This window comes from Brachyistius frenatus, unplaced genomic scaffold (assembly GCF_029030835.1).
Source record: "Brachyistius frenatus isolate BFR_SWC_R1_liver_20210118 unplaced genomic scaffold, ASM2903083v1 Contig_16, whole genome shotgun sequence".
NCBI lineage: Eukaryota > Metazoa > Chordata > Actinopteri > Embiotocidae > Brachyistius > Brachyistius frenatus.
In genome coordinates, this window is record NW_027210615.1 from 3839194 (window position 1) to 3864703 (window position 25510).

Here is a 25510-nt window from a genome sequence, read left to right on the forward strand (position 1 = left end):
GCAGTATTACTGATACAATAAAAGTGTTATCTTCACACGTCCAAGCTTCTGTTCCTTTTTCTAACCTAACAATATAGATTGAATCTAAAAAAAAAAAAAAATGAATCTTCATATTGGAACTCCCTTCTTGTAGTTTACGCTTGTGCCCAGCAGAGGGCAGTAAAGACCTAGGAGTGTCTCCTTGTGTGGAGCAGAGACCAGCACCTGTAGGGACAGCCAGGTGTCTCCAGTCTCTGTCCAGACAGGGAATATGACGACAAGGGACTGACTAGGCTCCTAGTTACGGAGCTGAGGACGTATCCAACATGTCAAAAGATATCTCTACAGATGTGTTCAGGAAGCGTGAGCGGGTACGTTGGCGGTACCCGGTCTGTGATTTTATTTTCACATTAAAACAGTACTATGAGGTACTATAATGCCGGTGAGCAAAGTGTAAAAACAAGATGAACTGTGTGGAAACGACGGCACAGAGGAGGCGGGCGGATTCAACAGTGGATAAGAAATTGTTTATTTGACTTGAACATAATTACAAGGAAACCAAACAGTCTGCAACATTCTAGCTTCAGTGGGAATCGCTCTAAGTGAATCACACTCAACACAGTAGGTCATCTCAAACTGCTTTTTATTACATCTTAAATAACAGTACATTTTAATATAGTTTCTATCTTGCATCCAGCTTTCGGTTGTACACTGACTGACTTTAAAATTAAATACAAAAGGTGAAAAGGGAGCAGTGGGGGTGCAGAGCTCTACAGTTATTTGATGGAGAAAGAGAGAAAAGGAAAGGGAATTTAATTAATTTTTAATATTTTTTATTTTGTTTTATTTTTTGCCAACTCCAGGCCTAACGCACAATTACAGCACATTTTTTTTGTACAGAATGTCGCAGAGAAAAAACAGAATGGAAAAAAAATGTCACTACTGCTAAAGAAAGAGCGTCTCTGTTTACAAGGAGAAGGGAACAACAGAAAATTCTGCCATTCAGATGCTGCAAGATTTTTTTTTTTCATTTTTTATTAAAGGACAGAAAAAAACCTGTTATAAAATGTTTTTCTTTGTAAATGGAATTTTTGTTTGCTACAGAAGGAATGAAAAATTATTTGTTCCATTTGAGATTGTGTATGTTTAGGTGAATGAATGTACATATGCATGTGTGTACAATTTAAACATTTATGTTACGTCTTAAATTTGTGGAATCCCTCCCAAGTGTGGACCAAGTAACCGTTTATGTTGCAGGGTTTGCTTCTCAAGTGCATAGCTTTGACATTTTAGTTGAATCATGTATGCACGGAGTAGCCAAAAACAAAATAAACAAAAAAAAAAAGAAAAGAAAAGAAAAATATAAATACCATCGTATTGATATATTCAACAGGTTATTTTCTTAAAGAAAAACATCAAAAGGACTTAATTCCATATGCACCTTTTAAGCAATTCTACAGCATGCGATTCTAAGAGATAACCCACCCATGGCAGACAACCAAAATCTTTTTTTTTTTTCGTTTTTAACTTAAAAAGTTTCAATATCATTATTTTCAAACATTGATTTATACAACATGTCATTCACAGAGTAGTAACTGCATTTCCAAGCACGGAATGGGCACCTCTGTTAAAAGAGAAACGTCCGGATTGCAACCGGGCTAAAGTGGAGGTACTCCCTACCCAACCAAATCACATCACCGGTCCCAACCACGGGCAACAGAAACCAGGGAAAACAAAACTAAAGTTAAGGAGGGGGGGGGAGAAAAAAATAAAAATTAAAAAGAATAAAAAAGTGGGGCGGGGTGGATTATGATCCGATGGGTTAATCTTCATTTAATTATTCTACACTGTTGCCAGACAAAAAGGTGTAAGAATGGTTAAATGGTTGTTGTTTTTTTGTTGTTTTTCGTTTTAAAAACGAGCATTCATTATCATAAACAGCATGTGCTTGGTTAGTTAACTTTTTTTCTTTAGACATTATTCTATATATGCGAAGTTTAATTTTTGTGCAAACAAAGATTTGTGGACTACACTGGAAAAAAGAAACAGTAAAAGTATCATGGGGCTAAATATACAGAAGGGCCAGAAGTGGCTTGAGGACTCCCTGTTGAAGCTCAATTCTCTCGTTTTGTTCTCCAGTGGGATAAAGCTGGATTTAAAATGACGCCATCTCAAGGTTCGCTTATTTGTCGACTTAAGAACATTCTCTAAAATGTGTAAAGACTAGGAAAGAAAACAAAGCTTTGATCCTCATTTTAAACATGAACTGACAGTTCACTGATCTACCTCTCTTCAACAAAATATAATAATGAAAACAACAAAGAAGCAAAAAGAAACATGGCCAAAAAGCTATCAAGAGTTCGATCACTCATGTAATAACCTTCACTCAGACCTGTGCATAATGAGGACGCAGGACACGTTTGCTTGGTGGCGGCGGGGTTTTTGTATTTTCACTTACTACAATACCAGACCACGGTTGTGTGAGGAATGCACAACTTTCCCCTCCGTTCCACTTTGAAACCACTAAATTCCTCGAGCTATTTTTTTTACATTTTATTTTATTTTGGAGCTGAATGATTGACAGACAATTGTGCTCTTTTAAATGAGAAGGAGGGAGAGAGAGAGAAAGAGAGAGAGAGACAGAGAGAGAGAGAATTTTTGCCCTTGATAGTTTTTTTTTGTGGTGTTTGGAGTCAGTATCATGGTGTTTTTTTTTTTCTCGAAAAGATTGGATATGCAATAAAATTGAACATTGTGATGTAGGAATGGTCTTCCACTCAACTTTGGGGTCCGGATGCCATCTGGGAAATAAAAACACAGGATTTGACTATTAGTACTCCAGAAATGGAAAAATGATGAAATCAGGCGTTGATCATATGTGCACATCAGAGTTTGTCAGTTTCATTTGAGACGTGTAGAATTCAATTTAATTATAAAATATGAGAATAAAATTGCAATTTTATCAGACAGGGGAAAAAAAAAAAAAAATCTGCTTGAAACATTTCATTTGAAACCGTAAAATTCAACAGAGGCTCTCGGTAGTAACGTGACATCATGTCTGACGTTTGGTGTTGCATGTTGCACTCTCACTCCCAACCTCCAGATGGCAGTAAATCCAAACTGTTTATAGGCTCGGTGGAGCCGACGAGGACACCAAACCATCCCTGAACGTCTTGGTTTACCTTCAGACTCTAGTTCCAGATCTTGAGGAAGCTGTCCCAGGACCCTGTTGCCACTGCCATGCCGTCGTCAGTGACACCCAAGCAGCTCACCCGGTTATCGTGACCGGCCAGGACACCTGCGGAGACAGCAGAGGCTCAGACGCCGCAACACACCTGCTCAGTCTGCGGATGTACATTTGGACACGAAGACACGTTTGTACATCAATGACGTGTCTGTAAACGGTGAGACGGGTTTCAGCAGCGGAGACTCCAGACGCTCAGAGCCGACCGAGCGCTAAAGAGCTTCTCGATCTTCCACCCGCCGGCGGGTCAAATCAGTGCATGCGTGTGTCAGGCGATTGGAAATTGTCTGCTCAGTTGTGAGCCTCCTCTGATCCTTGTCCCATCATGCAGTCAATAACTGTAAAGTATTCACGCCTCCACGGGGGCTCTTCACCGCTGGAGCAGGTGACGCTCGCTGCTCTCCCACATGGAAACTGATGCTTTTTATTCTCCGATTAAAATGAATAAATAAATTAGAATCTTCTCCTGGTTTTGCACGCATAATGTGAACAACCCATCTGCAGGCACTTCTGTCAAAGTACTACAAAGTACTACAAAGTAACTACAGCCCAAACTGCTTATACAATAACACGTGCAGAAACCCTTCAACAATCAGCTGTTTATTTCACTGCATTCGGGCTTCGGCGGTCAAAGATCATTTTTAGGGTTTTGTTTGAAGCACGACGGGAATCCCAGCGAGTGCTGTGATGTCACATCATGGAGGATACAGCGAACACGATCTCAAATGAAGGAGTCACTTCCTGTGTAAATAAACTTGTCACGTGGCATTTGTGACAAATATAAAAGGAAGGTTTCCATCTTAAATTTAAGCCTATTAAAGTACGAATTTCTCCAAACCTGGATCAACAGTGCTCAAACATGATTCCTAAATTCGTCTTTGAAACAGAAAAGGCCATCTACTGTGGTAACATAAATATTTGCAGTGATTGACAGGAGAAATAAGTTCGAAGTGAAAACAAATCTGTCAATTCACCGAAACTATCTACTAATTAAAAAAAAAAGAAAAGAAGCTAAAAGTAAAGAAAAGAAGAAAAGACCGCAGAGTAGAAAAACCTCCGGCACCAATAACAGCAGTTATCATATCTGCCAAAGACATATTTGATTGACACATTATTTTTGTCCCATTCTTCTGTTAAAAAAAACAAACCCCACTTCCGTTCTGTCCGGTTTCAGAAGGATTGTGGTCCACGGGGATTTTAAAGTGCAGTAAAATAATGTGGACTGGATTCAGATGTGAACTCTGACCTGCTGGCTCAGCAGCAGTTCAGGAACGCTGCACTGCTGCCGATGTGTGTTTTGACTTGCACCAAATCTAACGTTCAGTTCAGTTTGATGGCGAAAAAGATATCTTTTACACGATCACACCACTTCACCGTCCTCCAAATGTTTCCTGAGCTGCCTGGTGGCAAACACTCGTCCAGCAAGTCACGCCGGTTATTCCAACAAGCATGAAGCGGCCCGGCGGGACTTCCCGTACGGCCGCAGCTCTGTTCTTCTCTATAGTACTCAGTGTCTCGAAAAGATCCGGGTATCTTTGCGTTTCCACGAGCAGCGCCACACACTAAACTCTACACGGATCAGTTTAGAAATGTTGACAGGAAGTTGACTGACCAGCTGTGACGCCTTCAACCTAAAGGTGCACAAGATCTGAATCAATGGTCACGTCACGACAAAGTCCAGGAGAAGAAAATCACTTCCGCTGACACGGCACAAGACGAGATGAGTGCGCTGGAGTAAACAAACCCACCCACCCGCTTCTTACACTTACGGTAATCGCAATCCACTCAACGGGACACATTTCCAGTGCGAGGCCATAAAAGTTCACTGTTTGACAGAGAACCCGCTCACGTGGGATTAGAACCACGTCCATCAGGAGCACAGAGTTCACCCGGCAACCTGATAACATTTGGGCGGGGAATCGCAACCGGACTTTCTTTATCAATAAAAACTTTGCAGATCAAATTAGTTACTTTTCTGAAGCGGCAACCAAAACGTTGAGTTTTCAGAGTGATCCGGTCACAGAAGAATGACCTGACGGTTTTCTCAGTCCGAACCGTTCTGCTGCCGCCTTGCTTGATATTTTTATATTAATGTAAAATATGTGCTATTAATAACTCTCTGAAGAGTATTATTACTACATTCAATAAATAAACCATTGGCACTTTCAATGGCAGCGCATTTGTGATAAACCTCTCCAGGATTTTGGACCATCCTTCCCTGAACAAGTTGAAGTATTAGTTCAGTCGTATCGCAACTATAATTCTGATGTGGACTTTTGACAGCACCATCTCAAACTAATCATCGTGTGTTGTTTGTTTCTTGCATTAAATAAAATATCTACCTTCTTCTACCTCAATCTTCTGAGATCACCAGCCAGAAGTGGGTTTTTGCCGGAGAACTAACCAATCCCCCACCATGTGCTGGAGTCTTTCAGAATATAGTTCTGCTGTTTGTCAGTGTAACGTTCATTCCGTAGCTTACCCGCACGGTCGGCCTTCAAAGTGTCCCAGACGTTGCAGTTGAAATCATCGTAGCCGGCCAGCAGTAGGCGGCCGCTCTTGGAGAATGCGACGGAGGTGATACCGCAGATGATGTTATCGTGCGAGTAAACCATCAGCTCCTGGTCGGCACGCAGGTCAAACAGCCGGCAGGTGGCGTCGTCTGAGCCCGTGGCGAAGGCGTTGCCGTTAGGGAAGAACTGCAACGAGGGTCAGAGGGGATTTTGAAGTTTCGTACTCGTGTGCATACTTCCTTTTACGTCAGAGTGATTTCAGCACATTTCATGGATGCCTTCACGGAGTCCTGAAGCTGTCCAACATTAACGAGCTCAACCTGTTCTGTGTCATTGTTCTCTTAAAAGGGGAGATATGTGACACCACATCCTTTTTCTTTTGTTTTCATCTCTGTGAGAGAAAAGTCTGTGGAATATTATTTCTGTAACGGTTATCTAATACTCCCTTTGAACTCCAGGTGTTTCTTTAAAAGAAAAGTATTAACATTTCAGAAATGATTTGGGCTCCGCTCCAAAAGGGACACAATAAATTAAAAAAAAAGCTTTAAAAGAAAAACAGTCAAATGCAGCGTTACTGGATTTGAATGTTCGGTCGCCATCCAGAGAGAAAAGAATTTGCATCTTGGCTTTCAATTAGCTTATAAAACCAGACTTCACACGAGACTACCCTGTAGAGACCTCCGTGACCTGAGACCTGCTCTGACAGACTTGGCTTGGATATCAATTAAACAACTCAGGACCTGACTCGCTTATGTGATTTGTATATAAGTCAGTGTGTGTGTGTGTGCGCGTGTGTTTTTTCGTACGCAGATGGCGTTGATGTCTGATTCGTGGCCAGTGAAGGTCTGTCGGCACATTCCTTCTCTGATGTCCCAGAGCTTGGCTGAGGCATCACAGGCTCCAGACACAAACAGCCGGGTGTCGGGCGCCAGGGAGAGACTCATGACATCACCGGTGTGCCCAGCGAATGTAGTTGTCTGCTGACCAGTCTCGATGTCCCACAGAGCACTGCAAGGAAGACGAGAGGACGTTACATCACAGCGGCAACAATATAGACAAATCTGAAGCACTTTAATGTACTAAAGTGTCATTTGAGATGGAAGGTGATTGGTGACCTTTGACCTCATGCTTGGTATGTATATCAGTATGACGGCAGTCTGATTGAGAAAGACTTGAAATTTGAAGCTTATAGTTTGTTTGGAATTAAAGAGTAAGACGGTGCTGACTGGGAATGTAAATAGCAATGTGAGAAACTGACGTGGCCGTTGTGTTTCCATTCATTTTGTGGGCAACCATAAAAACCTAAAACACAAACATAAACACCTGCAACTAATTCTACACGTGAGGCTTCGGGATGTTTAGATTAAACCAGGTTACAGTAATTTGAGGCATTCATTTTCTGATTGAGGTGTGTTGGATTGTACAGGATGTAATATCCCAACTCACCAGGAGGTGTCTCCAGAGCTGGTGACAATCTGGTTGTCATCCAGGAAGCGACAGCAGGACAGGTAACCTGAAAGGAGTGAAACGCACTGATTGAATATCTCCTTAATGATGGACTTTCTTTCTCAGAGTAACAAGAGGCTCAGGTTTCATCTCATTTCTCTCTGTCCTGATGATTTGCAGTAAGATGTATTCTTCTGTACAGAGTCACGGAATAATATGCGCGCTGGAGTTGAGGGAAATGATTTGACAAATTCACAACCATGAAAGAATAGTGTAGGACATCCCCTGGTTCATGACTTGCTTCCAGAATTCATCCTGTACTAGCCGGCTGAGTGAACATACCCCTCCCTATAGTGAGGGAACTGGAACTAAAATGCTGACACACTTCCTGCATCATGTGACACTGATCAGATGAATGCTCCTTGCCTAAGAGCTCAACACTTTCATTAGTTCGAGCCGGAATACAGCTCGACCACCTCCTGTTTTTAATGGAGACAGACACGCCATGTGACTGCCATCTTTTTGATGTGAAAATAATTCGGCTTACACTCCTCCACGGAGCTCACCTGGAAAAAGCAACACGCTGCATGTTAGCAAATAACAGAATTGTGTTAGTTTGACTGGTTTTCTGTAGGAGGACAAAATATACATGTAAAATACACTCCTGTGTCCCTTTCTTGCTGCCTGATCTATACTCTATACCTCATTTTCTGAATTAGTTGTGATCAATAGGATTTCTTCTCCACCCAGAGGCAGAGACAGATTCAAACCTGAATGTGAAGTGTAAAAAAAAAAAGTCTCCAAAAACTGCAGCAAATGGCGCGTTCTCTCAAGACGTGACCGTTCGGACCTCTCTTGTCCTTTAATATTTAGGACTACGGGGCGGTTGGGGGAACGTGAACATGCTGGCTGGTGTCTACTAATCGTTTCTGTCTGCTGATGTGTTCAAGATGTGTCTTGCAGTACATTTAACATCAATTTATTGAAATCCAAACATTCTTTGAGAACTTGCTTCAAGTTAAATGTCGTGTCGCTGCTAAGCACAGTATGACGAGTCCATATCAGGGACTGTCAAATGCAAACAACAGACACATCTGGACAATTCAGTGTTCCAGCTGCAGGACTAGTAGAAGGACTGCTGATCCTTTCTAGCTTATAATACCTAAAACCTAACTATAATTCAAGATGTTTTGTAGTTGGCCACTGCTAATATGAAACTCATTGTTGAAGTGAACTTTCTACTGATGTCAGACTGCTGGGTAAAAAGCTGATGGACGTCTACCTGTGTGTCCGGCCAGCTCGCGGCTGACGCGCACGTTTCCTTCACGGGTCTTCAGGTTGTAGATGGAGCAGATGTTGTCCAGACCGCCGCAGGCAACGTAGTTCCCAGAGGGGGCATAGGCGCACGTCATCACCCAGGAGGAGCGCAATGGGATGGCATGGACCTGGAAGAGGGGAGGAAGATTTAATATTAGATAGTATGCAGCGACAGATGGAGGAGGGGAACGGGGGGAGGGGAGGGGGGGAGGGGGAGGGCATGTGACAAAGTCTGTCTGCAACATTAACTTAACCTTTCAAGGGCACAATACACACTATAAATAGCATTACTTGGCACCCTCAAAACACTTGTGAATTGTACTATAATGAACTGAGCAGTTTGTCACTGAATGAATCCAGCTGCCAGAAATGTGGGAGAAATCACTACTGATGACTTCATCTTTGATGGACAGGTAAAGACGACGCTTCATCTGAGAACTATTTACAAACCAAGTCATTTGGAAACCTGCTGAAAGTCAACCGTCCGCATCGTTTCACGTTGCTACTTGTTACTGTGGCATCAGTCGGGTCTCATATCGCCATGTCGCTTCAATTACTTTTTCAATCTGTGGTTTGCTCCAGTAAAAAGAGATATCAGACGTGCTCGCTGCCTTTCTGGGTTTAAGACTGGCTGTGAGATTAAAGCCTGGTTAGATCTGACTTAAAGACGTACGGCATCGTTGGCACATCAACTTCAGAAGTCAAAAGTCCCGTCGGGCAAGTTGACCAACGACGTGATATTTGATCACCTCTTATTTCTTCATTTGAACCTGTTTCGATGTTAAAAATTTGCATTAATTGTTTCACTGCTCTACGTTGGAACGTTACTGTTCACTGAGCCAATCACAACAGAACAGAACAGCTTGTCTGAACTCGAAACAGATTCACATTAAACCAAACCGCATGCAACTTTCTTTCCAAAAGTAAAAGAAAGCACCACGTGTACAGTCCACGGAGACCGGTTCAGTTCTCTGAATATGGTGTTTTTACCTTGTTCGTGGTGTAGCTGTCCCAAATAATGAGTTTGCCGTCCTGGGAGGCGCTGACCAAAAGCCTGATGAAGAGAAAGACAGGACGACTCAAACTGTGCAACATTTTAAAATGACCCTTCAAACCAAAAGGAAAATGACTCGGTCCGTTTGAACCAGCAGAGCGATGACATGGACGCGGTTACTGAGCCGCTTTCCAAACAGAACAGGTTGCATCTTCCATTTAATTCTGTGATGAATGTTATGATAATATATTGTAATAAATTGGTGCTCAGTTCCTAATGTTAAATCCTGGAGTACAACACAAAGAAAACGTGCAACTGTCCAACACTTACAATTAGAACTTTACATTGTGTGGTTTGCAGTAGTCATGTACTTTGTTTTATTGATTTTGGATTTGTAATTGTGAGTGTGAAAATAACAAGCAGGATAATGTATTTTTTTGATTTAATATAACAAGATATAAAGCGATCCAATTAGCTGTCTACGTGTGTGTATGGGTAGAGAGGTGGGGCGACTTGTAGGACCATCATGGAAACCGAGAGTTGCAATGTTCAATAAAGATATGATAAGTTTAGTTGTGCACACTCTTCTTCAACCTTCCTTTAACCACGTCAACTTGGGTTTACTAATAAAATGAACGGATGAAATCTGAGCAGGTAAATCATGCGTGCTATTGAATTTAAAAGCTCTTAATTCACTACTTGTATTAAAGATATATTTGTTTCACAACATTATTTTAAAGTTATATCATCATTACGATATTCCACAGAATAGATGGAGGTGATCCTAAACTGGACAATAGCCGGTGTACAGATTATTTCTGTGCGATTCTACTCTCGAGTTCTCAGGACTATTTATTTATTTCCGCATTTGGTGTGGTTCAAAAACACAATGTACGGAGCCTGCATCATGAGACAGCTCCCAGGTACCTCTGCGGCTTTGCTCTGCTATCTGGGTGAATCCAACAAAAGTAACCACAGCGACAGTCCCAGTGCACTCAGGAACAGGAAAAGGAGTGAACACACCGAGGGCTGCTGGGACTGAACATATTAACTACCAGGCTGGCGGGAAGACGCTCACATGTGAGCACTCTGGCAGATAATAAGTGAGGGACAGAGAGGTTTGTGCTGGGAATTCTAAGAGAAAATGAGTCATCAGCTCCCTGGCCTTAAAACAAACACATTCAACTCAAGTAAGAAATACATTTTAAAAAAAACTCGTGGTGTGGGATAATGTCAGAAGCAGCCAAATGTACTAAGTTCAGATCAGACTCCACATCAACTTCCGGTGAACTGTGGGCGTGCCAGCTGGGAGACAATGATGCAACACTTCCAGGTGCTCACTCTCCAGCCAGAACTGAGCTCTGACATCAGCAGGGTTGGGAGGAGATACCCGACGATTTACAAGGTGAACAAATCCAACCATTCTATTTATTGATTTTCGGTTTTTTTTTTTAACCATCATGCACTAATCCTTTTTAAAACTGTTCTGAATTTACAAACCGTGTTGCTCCCTAACCATCACTTCGGTTTGAGTAACACCGAGGCTGTCGAGTGGCTCAGTGAAGGCCAGGGAGCGGTGCCGATTTTTATTTTAAGCTGAACCGCATCAAAAGTGAACCGCATCAAAAGAAGGAGGAGAACGTTCGATTTGGCCACATTGAATGTTTACTATTCTTGTGATGAACTTCTGCTAATTTGCATGTGTGATAAACTAGGTTTTTAGAAACTATCATTTAAAAAAACCAAAAAAAAAACATTCTGACAAATACTTTACATCTTTCCACAGATATTTCGGGTTGACTGCGAGCAAACTTTGTCAATCAAATACAGCGTTTTTAGTGTGCAACAAAAATGACCAAAAACTGAATTCAGCATTGATTTGAGAAGTTCTCTTAACTCCAAACTGCAGAAATGTAAAAAGGAAAGTCTTTTTTTTCCAACTACAAAAAAGAAACTTAACTGTCAGGTCAACTGGTGGTTATGAAGAAATCTTTTCATGTGGGACAGGAGTTATGACTCACTGATTTCATGTGGATCGGGGTTATTTTGTTCTATATTCAAGCTTTCTTTTGAGGCCAACAAAAAGTACTATTGTTTGGTATAAAAAAAAAAAAATTAAATCCCAGAAAAAAATATTTTTCGACCAGAAGAAAATATTTGGACCTCTCACTTGCACCGAAATAAACAAAAAAGGAAGAAATGCACTCTTTCTTTGATAAATCAGCACTCGTACAGTAATGATTTGAATTATAAAATTTAAACCTGCTTGTTTTATTAGTAAGGTGCTGACGTATAAGCTGCCCATCCATGTACTTCCATTATAATTATGAAAAGGGCCCACTCGACACTTTTGTTTGAGATATGATCATGAAACGGTACATCTGAGCTTCTGACCACAAAAAAGATTATTTTATTTTATTATTTCATAATAATATAAACATATTTTTGTCTTACAGCCTTTATAAGTTTTTGTTCCACATCGTGCTACATCCACAAAATGTAACTCAAACTTTATTGACTGGGAAGTCGAAAAAACTAAAAGGGTTTCTTTGCCAAATTGTTGGAAATCCACCGCCGTCTTAATTCAAGTAGCGTCTCCATGGAGCTAAAAATAGCAGACCCGGCCTCGACTCTGGGTCAAAACATCTTTAGGCGACCGACCTTCTTTCTGGGTGGCTCGATCCCAGCAGGGAGTCTAATAAACACCGTGACTTCCTCTGGAAGGTGAAACATTAACAGATGTAACAACAGTAAGAGCTGACAGGGTGAACGCAGACTTCTTCTTGGGGACAGGACTGGCGGAGGACGAGGTGACGGAGCAGTTTGCAGCGGTGTCTCTGTGGACTCGCACAGCAGCGCCGCAGCGATTAACTTGTTAGCTGCTGAGGTGGGAGGTGGGTTCAACTCTCGGGAGAAGGCCTTGTGTGAAATGAGGAGGATTGCTTCATCTCGTCTATCAGCCTCAACTCTCGCTTTAACAAAGGCTGACTCCATTTTGAGTATTTTCCCTACCCACATACCCCACCCCCAACGCACACAAACACAGCACGCAGACACACAACACAGCGGACGCAGGGACTGATGCGTGTCCGCTGAGCAGTCGCAGTGGTAAATGCATTACCTACAGTGCATGTGCACAAATAGCCTGCTGTTGAGCTGAACACAGAGTTTATGTTAATATGATAGATGTCTTTGGACAGCTGTAAAGAAAAAAGAACCGGTTGTGGATCCCGAGTGGAGTCGAGCTATTGTGGAGTGTCGTGATTTGACGAGGGACCCTCAGGAGGAAGTGCGAAGCACAAAGACAGTCGAGCAAGCTTTTATATCCATTTCCTGCATTTAGGCTGACGGGATGAAATATTCAGTTAATGGACAGAATGGAGTTGAATGAAATTACCTCGAGTCAGTGCCCCAGTGCATGGCATAGATTTTAGCCAGATGCCCCCTCAGTGTCCGTCTAGTGCGCATCTGAATTCGGCCAACAGGGTCAATGTTAGCTGTGATCTAAACAGGATTCAGAGAGAGGAAAGGTCACGTTGAGAGCGCTCTAAAGCTTTCTGCTGTTAGCACTCAAGCCTCGTGTAGCTTCGCCCAGTAAAAAAAAGAAAAGAAAAAAAAAAAAAAGAAAAGGAAAAAGCACTCTATAAATAAGCAACCGCATCACAAACATTAAAGCTGATTTTTAGTGTATTTTACCTGAGACAGGGTAGCATCCGCACACGCTTTCCTGGCATCCTGAAACACAACAACCCAGTCAATCTCTACGTCGTTCTTTACGTTAAAAACCAGGAGACTTTTCATCATATTTCAAAAAAGACAGTTTCACTCCAATCGCAGTCTGTATGTCTGGGACAAATTCATTATCAAATAAACTCAGTGAAAATGATTATACAGATGTGTGACATCAGCTTAACAGCACTGTATTAATAGTACCCATTTTAATAATAATAATAAATGTCATTATGCAACTCTGTTGCAATACAATTAAAAAACAACAACTGACAAGATGTAAACTTTGCTCAATGGAATCACTAAAATGATGCTAATGAGCAGCCGGTGGAGGATTAAACAGACAGTTTTTACTTCATGTCACTGCAATCATGTGTGAAATGGAGTAGAGGGTCATGACGGACTGCTGTCATCCCACGGCTGCGTGGTGGCTGAGAGGCAGTGTTGCAGGCATTGGTTTCAGTGAATCTGATCCTTTGAGCCTATGTATGTATTATCATACAGTCACTGGCTATTCAATTTGTAAAGATGTTTTTTTTTTTTTTTTTTTTTATGCAGCAAGCTAACTGAAAACATGGCTTCATTTATGCTACATCTTTCAAATGTGAACATTAACAGGAAGCCTCTTTATTCTGCTTCCATCTAGAAGTCTCGGGAGGACACAACTCAATGGACAAATTGTCAGTCTGTGTTTGTAACCAAACCGAAAAACCCCATAAAAACAGGCAAACTTGAGGACAATAAAGGACTTACTCTGATCTGGTTCTTGAGCTGCTCAGCCTCCTGGCGTAGCTGATCCAGTTCACTCATTTTCCTCTGCTAATGGTGTGCTTCGCTCCGCCGCCGAGACTCTTGCTGATCTGGAGGAGACGAAGAATGAGAGGCTCAACATACAGACATGCACATGCTGCATATTTCAAGTTGGTACCAACACACAAAATGCAAACCGAGTAATTTAAACTGTTGACATTGTTAAATTACATGTACGGTCTTGGTCCTAGTGTAAAGATGCTTTGTCTTCTGTCATGAATTTATGGACATGATTACTTCAACAACAAAAAACCCAGCTGAGGATCAGAAAGTGTCTTTTAAATCCATTTTGTGAGGCCCAGACAAAGTCGCAGGGAATCACTTTCTGGACAGCTCAAGACTTGTCCGTGCCAGCTTGAAACTGTTACCTAGCAACAAGCACTAGGCAGCTACTTTAAGCTTAAGATAACAACTTTGAGGATGATGTTGAATTTGTTCTCATTTCTATTCCAAACAACGGCTAACCCTTGGGCAAACATCTGACCACAATGAGCGGCTGATAACCGTTTTTCCACGGTCAAGGCAAAAATGCATTTGCAAAAAAATCTTTTTCGAAGTCCACGCTGATGTACAGCGTCACAACGACTGAAACGTACCGCCTACTGCCTGTCACAGCGAGGCAAAGGGTTAAGAGTCCAGATATCAAGGCAGCAGAGAGGCCCGCCAACAGACCGGCGAGGGTTTCACTGCACTGCTGGAGCCCCAAGGTGCTCGGATGACGGGCAGCGTTTGACGAAGCTGTCAATGCTCCGGCCTCTGGACTCTAAACTCTCCTCCAATGTCATCCCTGTAATCCTGGGACACAGTTGATTCAGCTCCTCCAGCCAAATCCGGTTAAGACAAAACCTGCTGATGATCCTAAAAGCAGTGGCTATCCCGCTGACCCCAATCCTCTGGTTGACGCTCTTAACACCGACACTTTCACTATCCATGGAAAGAAGACTAATTCTACCAAAAACTAAATAAAAGATACTATTGAAACTAATATGATCTCTGACTGAGAGGATTGGAGACGTTGTGGAAAAAGACATTTCCAAATGGTACACTCGTTACTACTTTACGCGCGAGTTTCCATCACAGCAAGTAAAACTTTCCAACAGAGCTTTTCTTTGAAATGAATTATAATTTCAGTGAACACATCCAGTCAAGTAAGTGTAAGATTTGACTTCCTTCTATGCTCTCTCCTCAAACCAAACCGAAAGACCATTTTTGATCTCATGGTTTCACAAAACTCCATTTCCTTAAAGGAAATACAGTAAAAAAATTAAAAAAAACCACCTCCCTGGCAATCAGTCAAATACAGACTAACTACAGCACCGTTTGCACCCTAAGCACACCTTACCTCCCTTTTTCTCTGGTTCCGATCGAGGTACTTGTGGTACTGTGCCGTGTCCTTCTGAATGAACACCTTATCCTTCAAGCGTCTGACACCTTAGGAGCTACCTGGCACCTGATTGGCCAGCGCTGCTAACTGGGTCTGCATCCAAGCAAGGCGCCTTAACCCCCTAATCTTGGTGATAAAAACGTCTCATGGTAATATCACTGGCTAAGTCTGGTCTTCTCTGTAATATGATTAGTATAATAGGCAAAGAAACCCACTTTTTCCACAACGCCAACTGAATTTGGAGCCTGAACTTGTACCAAACTTTAAAACTTGAACATTTAAAATCAGGTGGAGGATGCGAGCCACTCATTGACGAACACGTCCACAACAACAGTGCTGAAACATCGGTCCCTCATGACCAAATTATTATAAACATTACAGCTAAAGTAACTTTACCCTAAAGCCATTGACCACAATCTAAAAAGTGTGCTTCCATTGTCGATATACAGTATTTATAGCATCCCGTGTGTTGTTTCCTTGTTTTAATCATTTCTTAAAATCTTAATGACATAATTCCCGTCCGTCACCAGCGTGGTGGACTTGGTGACATTCAGGGATTGTATATGTTGTACCATCAGTCGCAAAGTGTCGTTTGTAAAAAACTTTGTTGTGCTTTTGAAATGTTCACCAAACTGTGCTGTGAAACAATGTGAAGGGCAACAGATCCCCCCCCCCCCCCCGAAAACATATCTGCTCCCGATGTGGTGCTTTCCCATGGCAACTTTTGTGGGAGGAGTCTGCAGGGCCAAAACATTGCTGGCTGTTCACACAAGCCTGATCGCTGCTGCAACATGTGAACAGCATCCATATTGTCTGTCCGTCCGTCTGTCACACCTAGTAAAGCCATTACAGCCCTTTTTAAACTAGTAACTTATTTTGCAATGTTTCTGCACAAATGAAAAACATTTTTTTTGATGCGACGGACACATTTTTTTCACAGGTTTTGTCAGTGGATCAGAATAAGTGAATTCATCAGGGTGGTTAAAGTCCTTCTCTATAGTCACTACTGTGCTTTATTAAATGTAATCTACAGGTTGTGATGTAAATGAAATCACCCAATTTAACCATGCAAAGTGCAGTTTGTGCGCAGCCTGCTGTTTGAGTGGACCAAATGGAAACTAACATTTCTACTACATACATGGAGTAATGTTTTTTTCGCAACAAAAAACTGCCAGAACACTAAAACTTATTTACACCAAAAGACATGAAATCTTTCCTGGTGACACTGCGCCATTCCTGAAAAAGCAGCTGTCTTCACTTCTTTCTTGTTTTAGGGGCTTTTTATCTTCACTTTTGGCTGAAACAAGCGAAACACATGCTCTGTCTGAGATCAGGTGATCAATGCAGCTGGTCAGGAACACCCTGAAATATTACTCTGCTAAAATTGTGCTACTTTCTTACTGCTTTGCATGAATGAATGCCAAATTATGTTTTACATGATGTCCTCTGAGCTCCAGAATAACCTGCCCTCTAAAACACCAAACAGGTCAATTGCAAACGGTTGGAATTTAGAAAGCTGCTGACAAAAACATTAAACAAAACAGTACTCTTTGCTGGTGATTAGTATTTAGCATAAGAGGTGTGATTCAGAGGACTCCTTTTCCCTTTTGCTGGTGGTGGGAGTGTTGAAAGCACTGGCAGCCCAACAGATAGAGCCTCGACTTCACTGCCTCCTCTTTCTGCCAGCTATTTTTAGAGAGGTGGTGGGGGAGGAGGAGGAGAAAGAGGAGGAGGGAAGCAGACTTCACATTTTCCAGCCACTCCTATCAGCTCCGACATCTCGAGCACAACACAGTGACAAGGAGAGAGGAAGTGTAATTTGACCCCCCCCCACACACACATTTCACTGGTATTTCTTCTTCCCATAAGGCAGTGATCATAAATGCATCATCCATTTTCACACCAAACACATCCTCTTCACAAAAGGGAACATTTCTGCTGATGTTTCTTTAAACGCGGTAATAATGATTAAAAAAAAAAGATCAATGTCTCTACAAAAAACCTACCTAATAAAAGGGATTGAGGAACAGTGGCCGCGGATTTAAAAAGCTAATTTCAACCATACTAAATGGTAATTTGTATTAAATTAAAAGTATTTTTTTCAAAATAGAATTTGATTTACCCGTTAACAAATTGTCCCTTTGTCCCCTTCTGAAACCATAAATGTGCAACGTTAAGGTACAACAAAATGTGTTCGCTGCCAAAACGCCCAATCACATCATTCAACACGTCCCGTACGACTAACTTCAGTGGCAAACGAACTGGACCTCTGATGACACTTTTTTGAATCCCCAACGTTCAGGGCAGCACATGTGAAGGGACAGAAGTCAGAGGATGGCCGGGCGGGGTTTGGCTGTAGATTTTTGGGGCAGGTGAGAGGCCTCACCCTGATGACATTCGGAGCGGAGTAGGCCGCGAGATGTTCTGGTGCACAAGAGGATAGAGGCAAGAGAGGCAAGCTGGAGGACAGAGCCAGATTAAACTAATGAGAGTGAACAAGCAGAGGACAATTGGGAGGGTAGCTGCTAATTAACCCCTTTGGTAAAGGGGAGCGCGGCTCGGTAAGCTTCCCAGCATTTAACACTGAACAGGGTCGGCCTACGCTAAACTACACTCAAGTTTTCTTGGCCTTCCTGAAATACAGCTTTCCTAACACGGTGCTCGGCCAAATACGCTGTACTAAAGTGCACATGCAGTACAGAGTGCTAGAAACACAGTACAAAGAGTCAGTGCAGCATAAGGAAATCCCGTATAATGATGTATGCATTTGATTAATGGTCATGGAAAGTGATGTCACCGGGTCAGCGACTGGGATCTTCCCAGTCGAGTACGACGCTCCTTCTGCTCAGATGCTGCCGTACTTGTATAACTGGTCTTTTTTCTTTTCAGACCAGGTTAAAAATATGAAGGCAGTTTTTTCCTGGAGCTGGCTCTGTCCTCAGCTGCCATCTGTCACACCCCTAAAGAAAACTTTAAAAACATTCATCAAACTCAATCTGTGCCAACTGGAGGCAGAAGGAGAATTTGATGATGTTCCTAATCTGGGGTGACAATCGAAGATGAATCAAAGTCGGGTGAAATATTTTCACTCTCGCCAAGGATTCAATTTCACGTTGAGTCATTTTAACAAACCCGACTGACTTGTCAATTGTTTTCATCAATACAAGAATCTTAATAAAAACTGGAGCCTTGGCTACGTCTGAATTCACTATTGTTTACCGTTTTGTTTTTTTATTCAAATACTGGAACTTTGGAGGTCATGTTTTAGTGTTTTCGTGTTGTACTTGATCCACATCCCAAATCTTAGAAATTCACAAGAGCACAAGTTTAAGTTTTGCACAGGAGGGTACGTATTACCAAACAGTTTTTGTGCCGTCAAAGATTGGTCCTCGAAGGACTTTAAGAGCCGAAGACTAAAGGAAAATGACTGGAACAAACATAATGAAAAATGAGGAAACAATAGGGACCTGGTACATCTGGTGTAAAATTGGAGTTTGAGTGGTGGTGTTGTACGCGGGGGGGAAATGTGCACGACTACGTAATCAGATATTCTGATATTTTCAGTCTCAGCCATGTATTGAGCACAAAGAAGTGTTTTAAAGGTGGGGTAAATAAAGATAGTGGTCTTAATAATTCATGCCCTCCTGCCGTCCCACCCTTTCCCTCCTTAGGGCTGCATCCCGTCTCCGTTGTCTGATTGTTCCTGCTAACTGGCCTCTGCAGCATTATATATTCTAGTGCTTCAGAGTGCCACTTAGGTTGTGGTTGGTTTGCTGCTCCCAGAAACAAACAGTATTAGCTGCAGCGGGGTCTGGATGGGGGCGGGCTTTGTTGCAGGTCAGTCCCTGGTTGGCTGTGGAGGAGCTGTCGCTGCTGATCATCAGCGTCAGCATGCTGCTTCCACCTTCGAGTGAGTGTGTAGCTTCTCGAAGCAGGCGTTTCCTTTTAAAGGGTGTTTCCTTCGCTGTGCTCGTCTCTCTCTTCCCTTTGTCAAAACATTGAGCGGATGTGGCGACAGTGCACACACTTTACAAATATACTTGCTCTGTGGTTTCTTCTACTACCACTTGCCATTGTCCATCCAGCCTCTGCACCAGGCTATGCAATCAGATGCATTACGGTAACAGGTTACACAGGACATCCTGACAGGCGGGCTTATACTAACAGACAAATGAGGGGATATAAAGGGAGGAGACGGAGGGGGAGGCTGGCGGATCAGCAGGAGGCCCGGTGCATGGTGCTACAACACCAGAGGACGGGCCCCCACTTCCCACAAAACTAGGTCAGTCTGACTTGGATTAGGCCGAACCCATGCTGTCGAACAAATAATCAAAACTGACTCGATGCAAGAAGCTGAGTGCACTGATTTAAGATGCCACGAGACAAGTTGCTCTGTTGAGCCACTGTGGGTACATCATGAAATGAAAGAGGGAACCCATAGGTATGAAACCACAATTAATCTGATACCGCTCATGGTTGAATATATTTTGTACACCGCAGTGTATTTTCTTGGGTGAATGGGGGCAAACTCAAGTGTAAAAACGACAATATTCATTTTTGAATTTGCGCATAATCAGGGGAATCAAATTTGTACTTGTAAGATGAAACCTAGTAAATCAATCCTTTACTATTTTCTCTATACATGTGGTTTCTAGTCAACTAACATTTCAGCTCACAGGTTATATACTTGGGAGGAGATCATGTAAACGAGGACCTCTTTTTTTAAAGTCAACTACTTACTCATCGCCGTGTTTTATCATTGTGGTTGATAGGTGTTGTAATTATGTCATTTTAGAAGCGTAATCTCGGTTTAGTAGCTAGTGTCACGGATTCATTACCGTGACAGCCTTGCTGTATATAATGTAATGTTAACAGTAGCCCTGTGCTTTTAATCCCAGCTCAGACTTTACAGTGTCTAGTGACAAGTGGTTTGTTGTATGATGTGGTTTTGCTCCATCTGTGGTCACTACCGAACCTACAGTTGAGGGGACTGATTTATTTCTTGCACAATATTTTTCCACAACTTTTGATTTTTTTTCAGTGGTGGCTTTGTATTACACTACAGGCAAAAACACCCGTGTTTGCAAAGCATTAAAACACACATGCTGCATACTGAGTGCTATCTGCTCCACAAACCACTATATGTGCCTGGTTTCATTTTGATAAAAACTCCCGCGTGGTTTGAGAACGCCGGCTGTGACGCGTCTGGTTGTCGTTACGGCACATGTGTGAAAAACACATGAATCTGAAAGTGAGTAATTTCCCGATTATACTATTGAAAACAAGGTCACCAGATCCCATTCAAATTTAAACAAGTCACAAAAGCAACAATATTTGATCCTTCTTTTTTTTTTTTGTTAAAGTCAAATTTATATTTAGTGGGTGAGACATGTTTTGCCTACGTTAGAGCCAGAACGGTGAACTGGTGGACAGCGAAGCTCTGAAACTCGCTCACCTGGCTAAAAGTGGAACGGTGCGTTCAGGTTCTCGATGCAGCAGCATCGGCTTTCAGAAAAGCACTCTGTCTGGAGAGGAGCCACCTCTGCTTCTTCTAGCCATTCATCCAGTGAAAGAAAACGCTGCAATATTTAAAAGCATCCTCCGTCCCCTATGCTGTTTCACTTAGGAAATCAATTACCGTGCTCAGCACCCCGTCTAAACAGTAACGACTTCTTAACCACCGAGCAGCCCTACCTAGCACACTTTCAACAATACACATCAGTCAAACATTTTCAAATATGACAGCGAGCTGTTTTTAACAGTAAACCGTCCTGATTTAGATCTGTTGGTCTAAATAATACCCAATCCAGTTTCAAACTTTTATTGGTTTAAAAAAAAAAAAAATAAAAAAAAATGAAGTGGAACTTCATGCTGGGAACAGAAAGATGTCCAAGTACAAACTTACCAACACATCACCTGGATTTACAAAGTTTCCACTAACCCTATTTTAGGGTAAACGTGGACTGTGAGGCTGGATGAGGTGGAAAAGTACAACAATTAGAGCAGATCATATCCAGCATTGACAAGTACTCAATATAAAAGCGTTGTGGTTGTAATCTGGCGTCAGAAATAATGAGACCGCTCTTTATGAAAATATGACTTGATGACTGTTTGCTGGTTGACTGGTTGCATTTGAACAATTTACAGTAGTGTACAACAGTGGGGAAAAGATGGTGTCAACGCATGTGTGTGTGTTTTTCTCTCTTTAGGTCTGGCGGGTGGGTGGCTGGGGGGGGGTCCATCTAAGTGCTGTGGTTAAGTGATGCATGGTTAATGTAGCTGAAACACAAACCAGGGCAAAGAAGGCAGGAAGAAGGGGGCTGATGATGCAGGACGAGAAGACAGAAGGACATCGCTCCTGGACATTTTTTAAAAGCTCCGTCCATTCTCACTCACTTTGTCACTCTCCAACACACATCCTCTCTCCGACTACCAAATATAAGGCCACGACAGGCCTGTGGAGGAGAAGGTGAAGTCTTACTCTCCCTGCCTGGCTAGCATCAACATGAACCTGCGACATGTTTCTATACTGGGGAGTTAAGAGTTCTGTTTAACATCGTACACCAAACTATTTGAAAATATCAAAGCTGCTCACTTGTTTGGAGGAGACTTTAGAATAATTCAGCTTTTTTTTTTTTTTACAGCCCGTGTGCTATTTTAATCCTGTCTGACATCATTTGGCTGAAATGTGTCATAGTACACGTAAAGTATAGCTGAACATGCCTGGAGGGTCGGGTGATACAATTCAACACAGAAAGACTGAGTCGTACACAACATACTGTTACTTTTTTTTTTTTTTTTAAACCAAAAAAAACATTTTTTCAACGATTATTTCTAGTATCGATTTATCTGCCGGTTATTCCCTTGATCAATCTTTTTATGAAAACTGAAAATTTGTCAGCGTGGCACCATAGACCAAAGAAACCAAGTGACGTCCTTTGATTTCCTGTTTTATCCTACATACTGTCCAAAACCCCTAAAATACTCAAAATAAGGAGTAAATTATCAACGTTGCAAACCTAGATTACATTTCATTTCATTTCATTTAGCTGACGCTTTTATCCAAAGCGACTTAAGACAAGACAATAAGTGCATTTCAACCATGAGGGTACAAAACCCAGAACAAGAATGTATCATGTTTGGTGTATTTGCTGGGGGAAAAAACTGACCTAATGATTCATCAATTAATAGTCGTTTTTAATTGTTGCATCTTTACAACTGTGATTATTACTTTTTATAACAATATGTACACAACAGTGTAAACTATGCCGAGACTGGGGAGTTACTCTTAGGCAATTTCCTTGAAATGCTCCCAACACCACAAACTGTTTTCAGCAGCCTAGTGGCATGTTTTTAAGCCATTCATGTTTTATTTATTAGACATCTTTTCTGGACATTCTCTACTATCCAAAATAATAGCTTTAAATACGTTTTATTGCAATATTCACTTCACAACATGAGGTTGAACACAGATGCTCCTCTCTCTGAAATATGAGCACAGGAAGTACAAAAATGTAATAAAAACTAAGTGACGACCATCAGAACAATCACCAAAACCAGTTCTACCCTGAGCAGAAAAATAGGGGGAAAAGATTTAGTTTTTTTAGGTTTATGTGTCTAAAATCAATAAACTCTTCATTTGCAAGCGACTTTCCAGTCAATGCGCTGTCAAGAGGAGCACTATGACATGTCCTGGCCACCCTTTCTAATGATGTAAATTAGGCAGTGAGCAAAGGTTGACAAACATGTGGATCAATACTTTAATCATTGTCTGAGGAGGAGGTACATTCAAAATCTGTACAAGTCTCAAGAAGAATGGCTGAATTGAAAATGAATGGCCTCGGGCTCCATAACCCATTTTGCTCCATTGAAAGTAGAGCAAAATCCTGAGGCTACAAACGAATAAACAGAAGCTGCCACAGTTCTGATCATGATGGTGCCTTCGGTTTAGGTGCACAATTCACCCCAAACGAAGATACAACAGTACAGTGCAGCAACTCTCAAATTCACTACTTTTACCTTTTGCCTTAATATTTTTGGAATTGCCAAAGACACCATTTCATTTTTTTTTTTTTAGCAATTAGCGTCCTTCACGTCCATGTTGGACATACACGGGCCAGAGAGAGCGTATGTGATATCGTACGTGTCAATTGAAGCCTCGTCAATGAGCCGGGGTGGAGGGCTGGCTTTACACACACACACAGAACAAAAAGAAAAGAAAAAAAAAAAAAGCATTTTATGGGATACATAGGAGTTGTATGCACACAAAAACCTTTCCACATCAGTGGATTTGGAGCCAGGGGCAGTAAGTGTGTGATGAAACTACTTCATTTCCTGCACAACGGTAACACAACCTAAACGCTGAAGGAAAATCAACGTGCGCTCAATGACACAAGGCACCGCTGCCTTACTTCTGCGACTGAAGTATTCTGGACAACGCAATGCTAAAGTGTGACGAGTCGATGCAGAATCCCTGCTGAAAGGCAAATTTGGCAAAAAAAAAAATCTTACGGCTAACATACAACGACTGGTGAACTACCGACAAGTTCTGGGAGGAACTCGCGTTAGAATCTCTGTTCTCGGTCCGCGAGCACGTACTCACAATTACTCTGACGGTAATTGTTGAAGTTACAAAGTGAAGGGAACCGAAGTCTTTTCATACCGAACCGTTCTGGAGTAATACACATACCATTGCAACGTAGCTGTCTAACACGCGTTAGCCAATAGGAGCTGGGAATTTGACCATTACATTTAACAAATACAACTATAAAAACAAAAACCTTTGGTCAGAGCATCAAACGGGTAGAAATCTAATCTTTGAAGTGCCAAAAGACTCTAGACTGACTGCTTATTATTTCTTGCTGTCATCTTTACATCTTCCTGTTGATTCAACGTGCTGAAGAAGTACTTCGGTGAATGTTTTTACTGCAATACACGTGAATTTCAATTGTTTTAGAAGTACTCCAGAAACTAGGGCAGAGTATTAGAGCTGTTTAGAGGCAAGCTGACCACGTTTTTGAAAAACCCAATGCAGCTGCTGTCACATTTGTTTGCTGACGCACACAGAAACATGGTTAATTGAAGCTGTTGCCTGTTGTGAACTCTCATTCACTTGCTCATAAAACAAAGTGTCAGCCGACATGCCACTGTTGTGATAAGAATCCTGTTCCAACAGAACAATATTGGGCTTCATAAAAGGTACAACCCTTGGAATCGGCACTCGACTATCAGGTTGTTAAATATGTAAATTCGTTTGAATTATCCATGTAATTAATCCACTATCTTTTGGTATCATTTTCCCTGTGGCAGTTCAATTTTCTAGCACGGCTTCTTAAATTGTGCTCGTTTAATCTGGGGGAACTGTCCCTTTAACCAAACAGTTTTGTATGCGTGCTCCCTCACTGGCTGCGTCCTGTGGGTAACGTCTGATGATAGGGGACATAACATCAATGGGACTGACAGTAGAGTTTAATTGATTGATTAGTGAAACATTCCATGATGCGGTGCTCTTACTAGACCGGCTGCGTTGTTGGTAGAAAGAGCAGCAATGGCTTTTGTAGAATAAGTGAGCTCCAACAGGAAAAACGTTGACAATATAATTCACTATAAGCAGCTGATGTGCAATATTGTCCTGACCATCACGACAGAGAAGACAAAATACAAACAAAATCGGAATAAACACATTTGACAGGCTGCTGCTAATGCTGAGGAATCTTCAGCAAATGCTACGACGTGAAAACAATTAAGGAAACCATGTTAAAATGGAAAAACAGGTCACATACATTAACAAAGGTATGTTTTGTGCTTGTTGCAGCTGCACAACCATCTTCTCATACGGGGAAATGGATGAGTTAGATTAAAAAAAGGAAAAGAAAAAAAAAAAAACAGGAAAGGAAGGTCAGGCTACCCCAAAGCCAAAAGCATGACTATTTAAAACATAAAATACACTCCTTTGATTGCATTAATAATCATACCCATCCCCCCGTGCTTTCTCCCCAAGCTTCCAAGAGAGGAACAAGTGTGTGTGAAGAGTCACATGACAGCTACCCCACTCTTTTTGCTCAAGTGACTGCGGCCTTTCTTGTTTTCAAGAG

The 25510-nt window shown here is 41.8% G+C and overlaps 1 protein-coding gene across 1 annotated transcript in view; it reads right to left on the reverse strand.

Annotated features, from left to right (window-relative positions):
* Positions 1–491: 491 nt before the first annotated feature.
* LOC138618347 (guanine nucleotide-binding protein G(I)/G(S)/G(T) subunit beta-1) overlaps positions 492–25510 on the reverse strand; it is a 34566-nt gene continuing 9547 nt past the window's right edge. The window contains exons 2-11 of the mRNA XM_069694051.1: positions 13976–14082; positions 13190–13228; positions 12891–12997; positions 9490–9553; positions 8465–8627; positions 7183–7249; positions 6543–6744; positions 5706–5922; positions 3162–3277; positions 492–2780 (exon numbers count right to left, since the gene is read on the reverse strand). Of these exons, the coding sequence (XP_069550152.1) occupies positions 3171–3277; positions 5706–5922; positions 6543–6744; positions 7183–7249; positions 8465–8627; positions 9490–9553; positions 12891–12997; positions 13190–13228; positions 13976–14032 (1023 nt within the window). The 5' untranslated portion in view covers positions 14033–14082 and the 3' untranslated portion in view covers positions 492–2780; positions 3162–3170. The remainder of the gene's footprint in view (positions 2781–3161; positions 3278–5705; positions 5923–6542; positions 6745–7182; positions 7250–8464; positions 8628–9489; positions 9554–12890; positions 12998–13189; positions 13229–13975; positions 14083–25510) is intronic.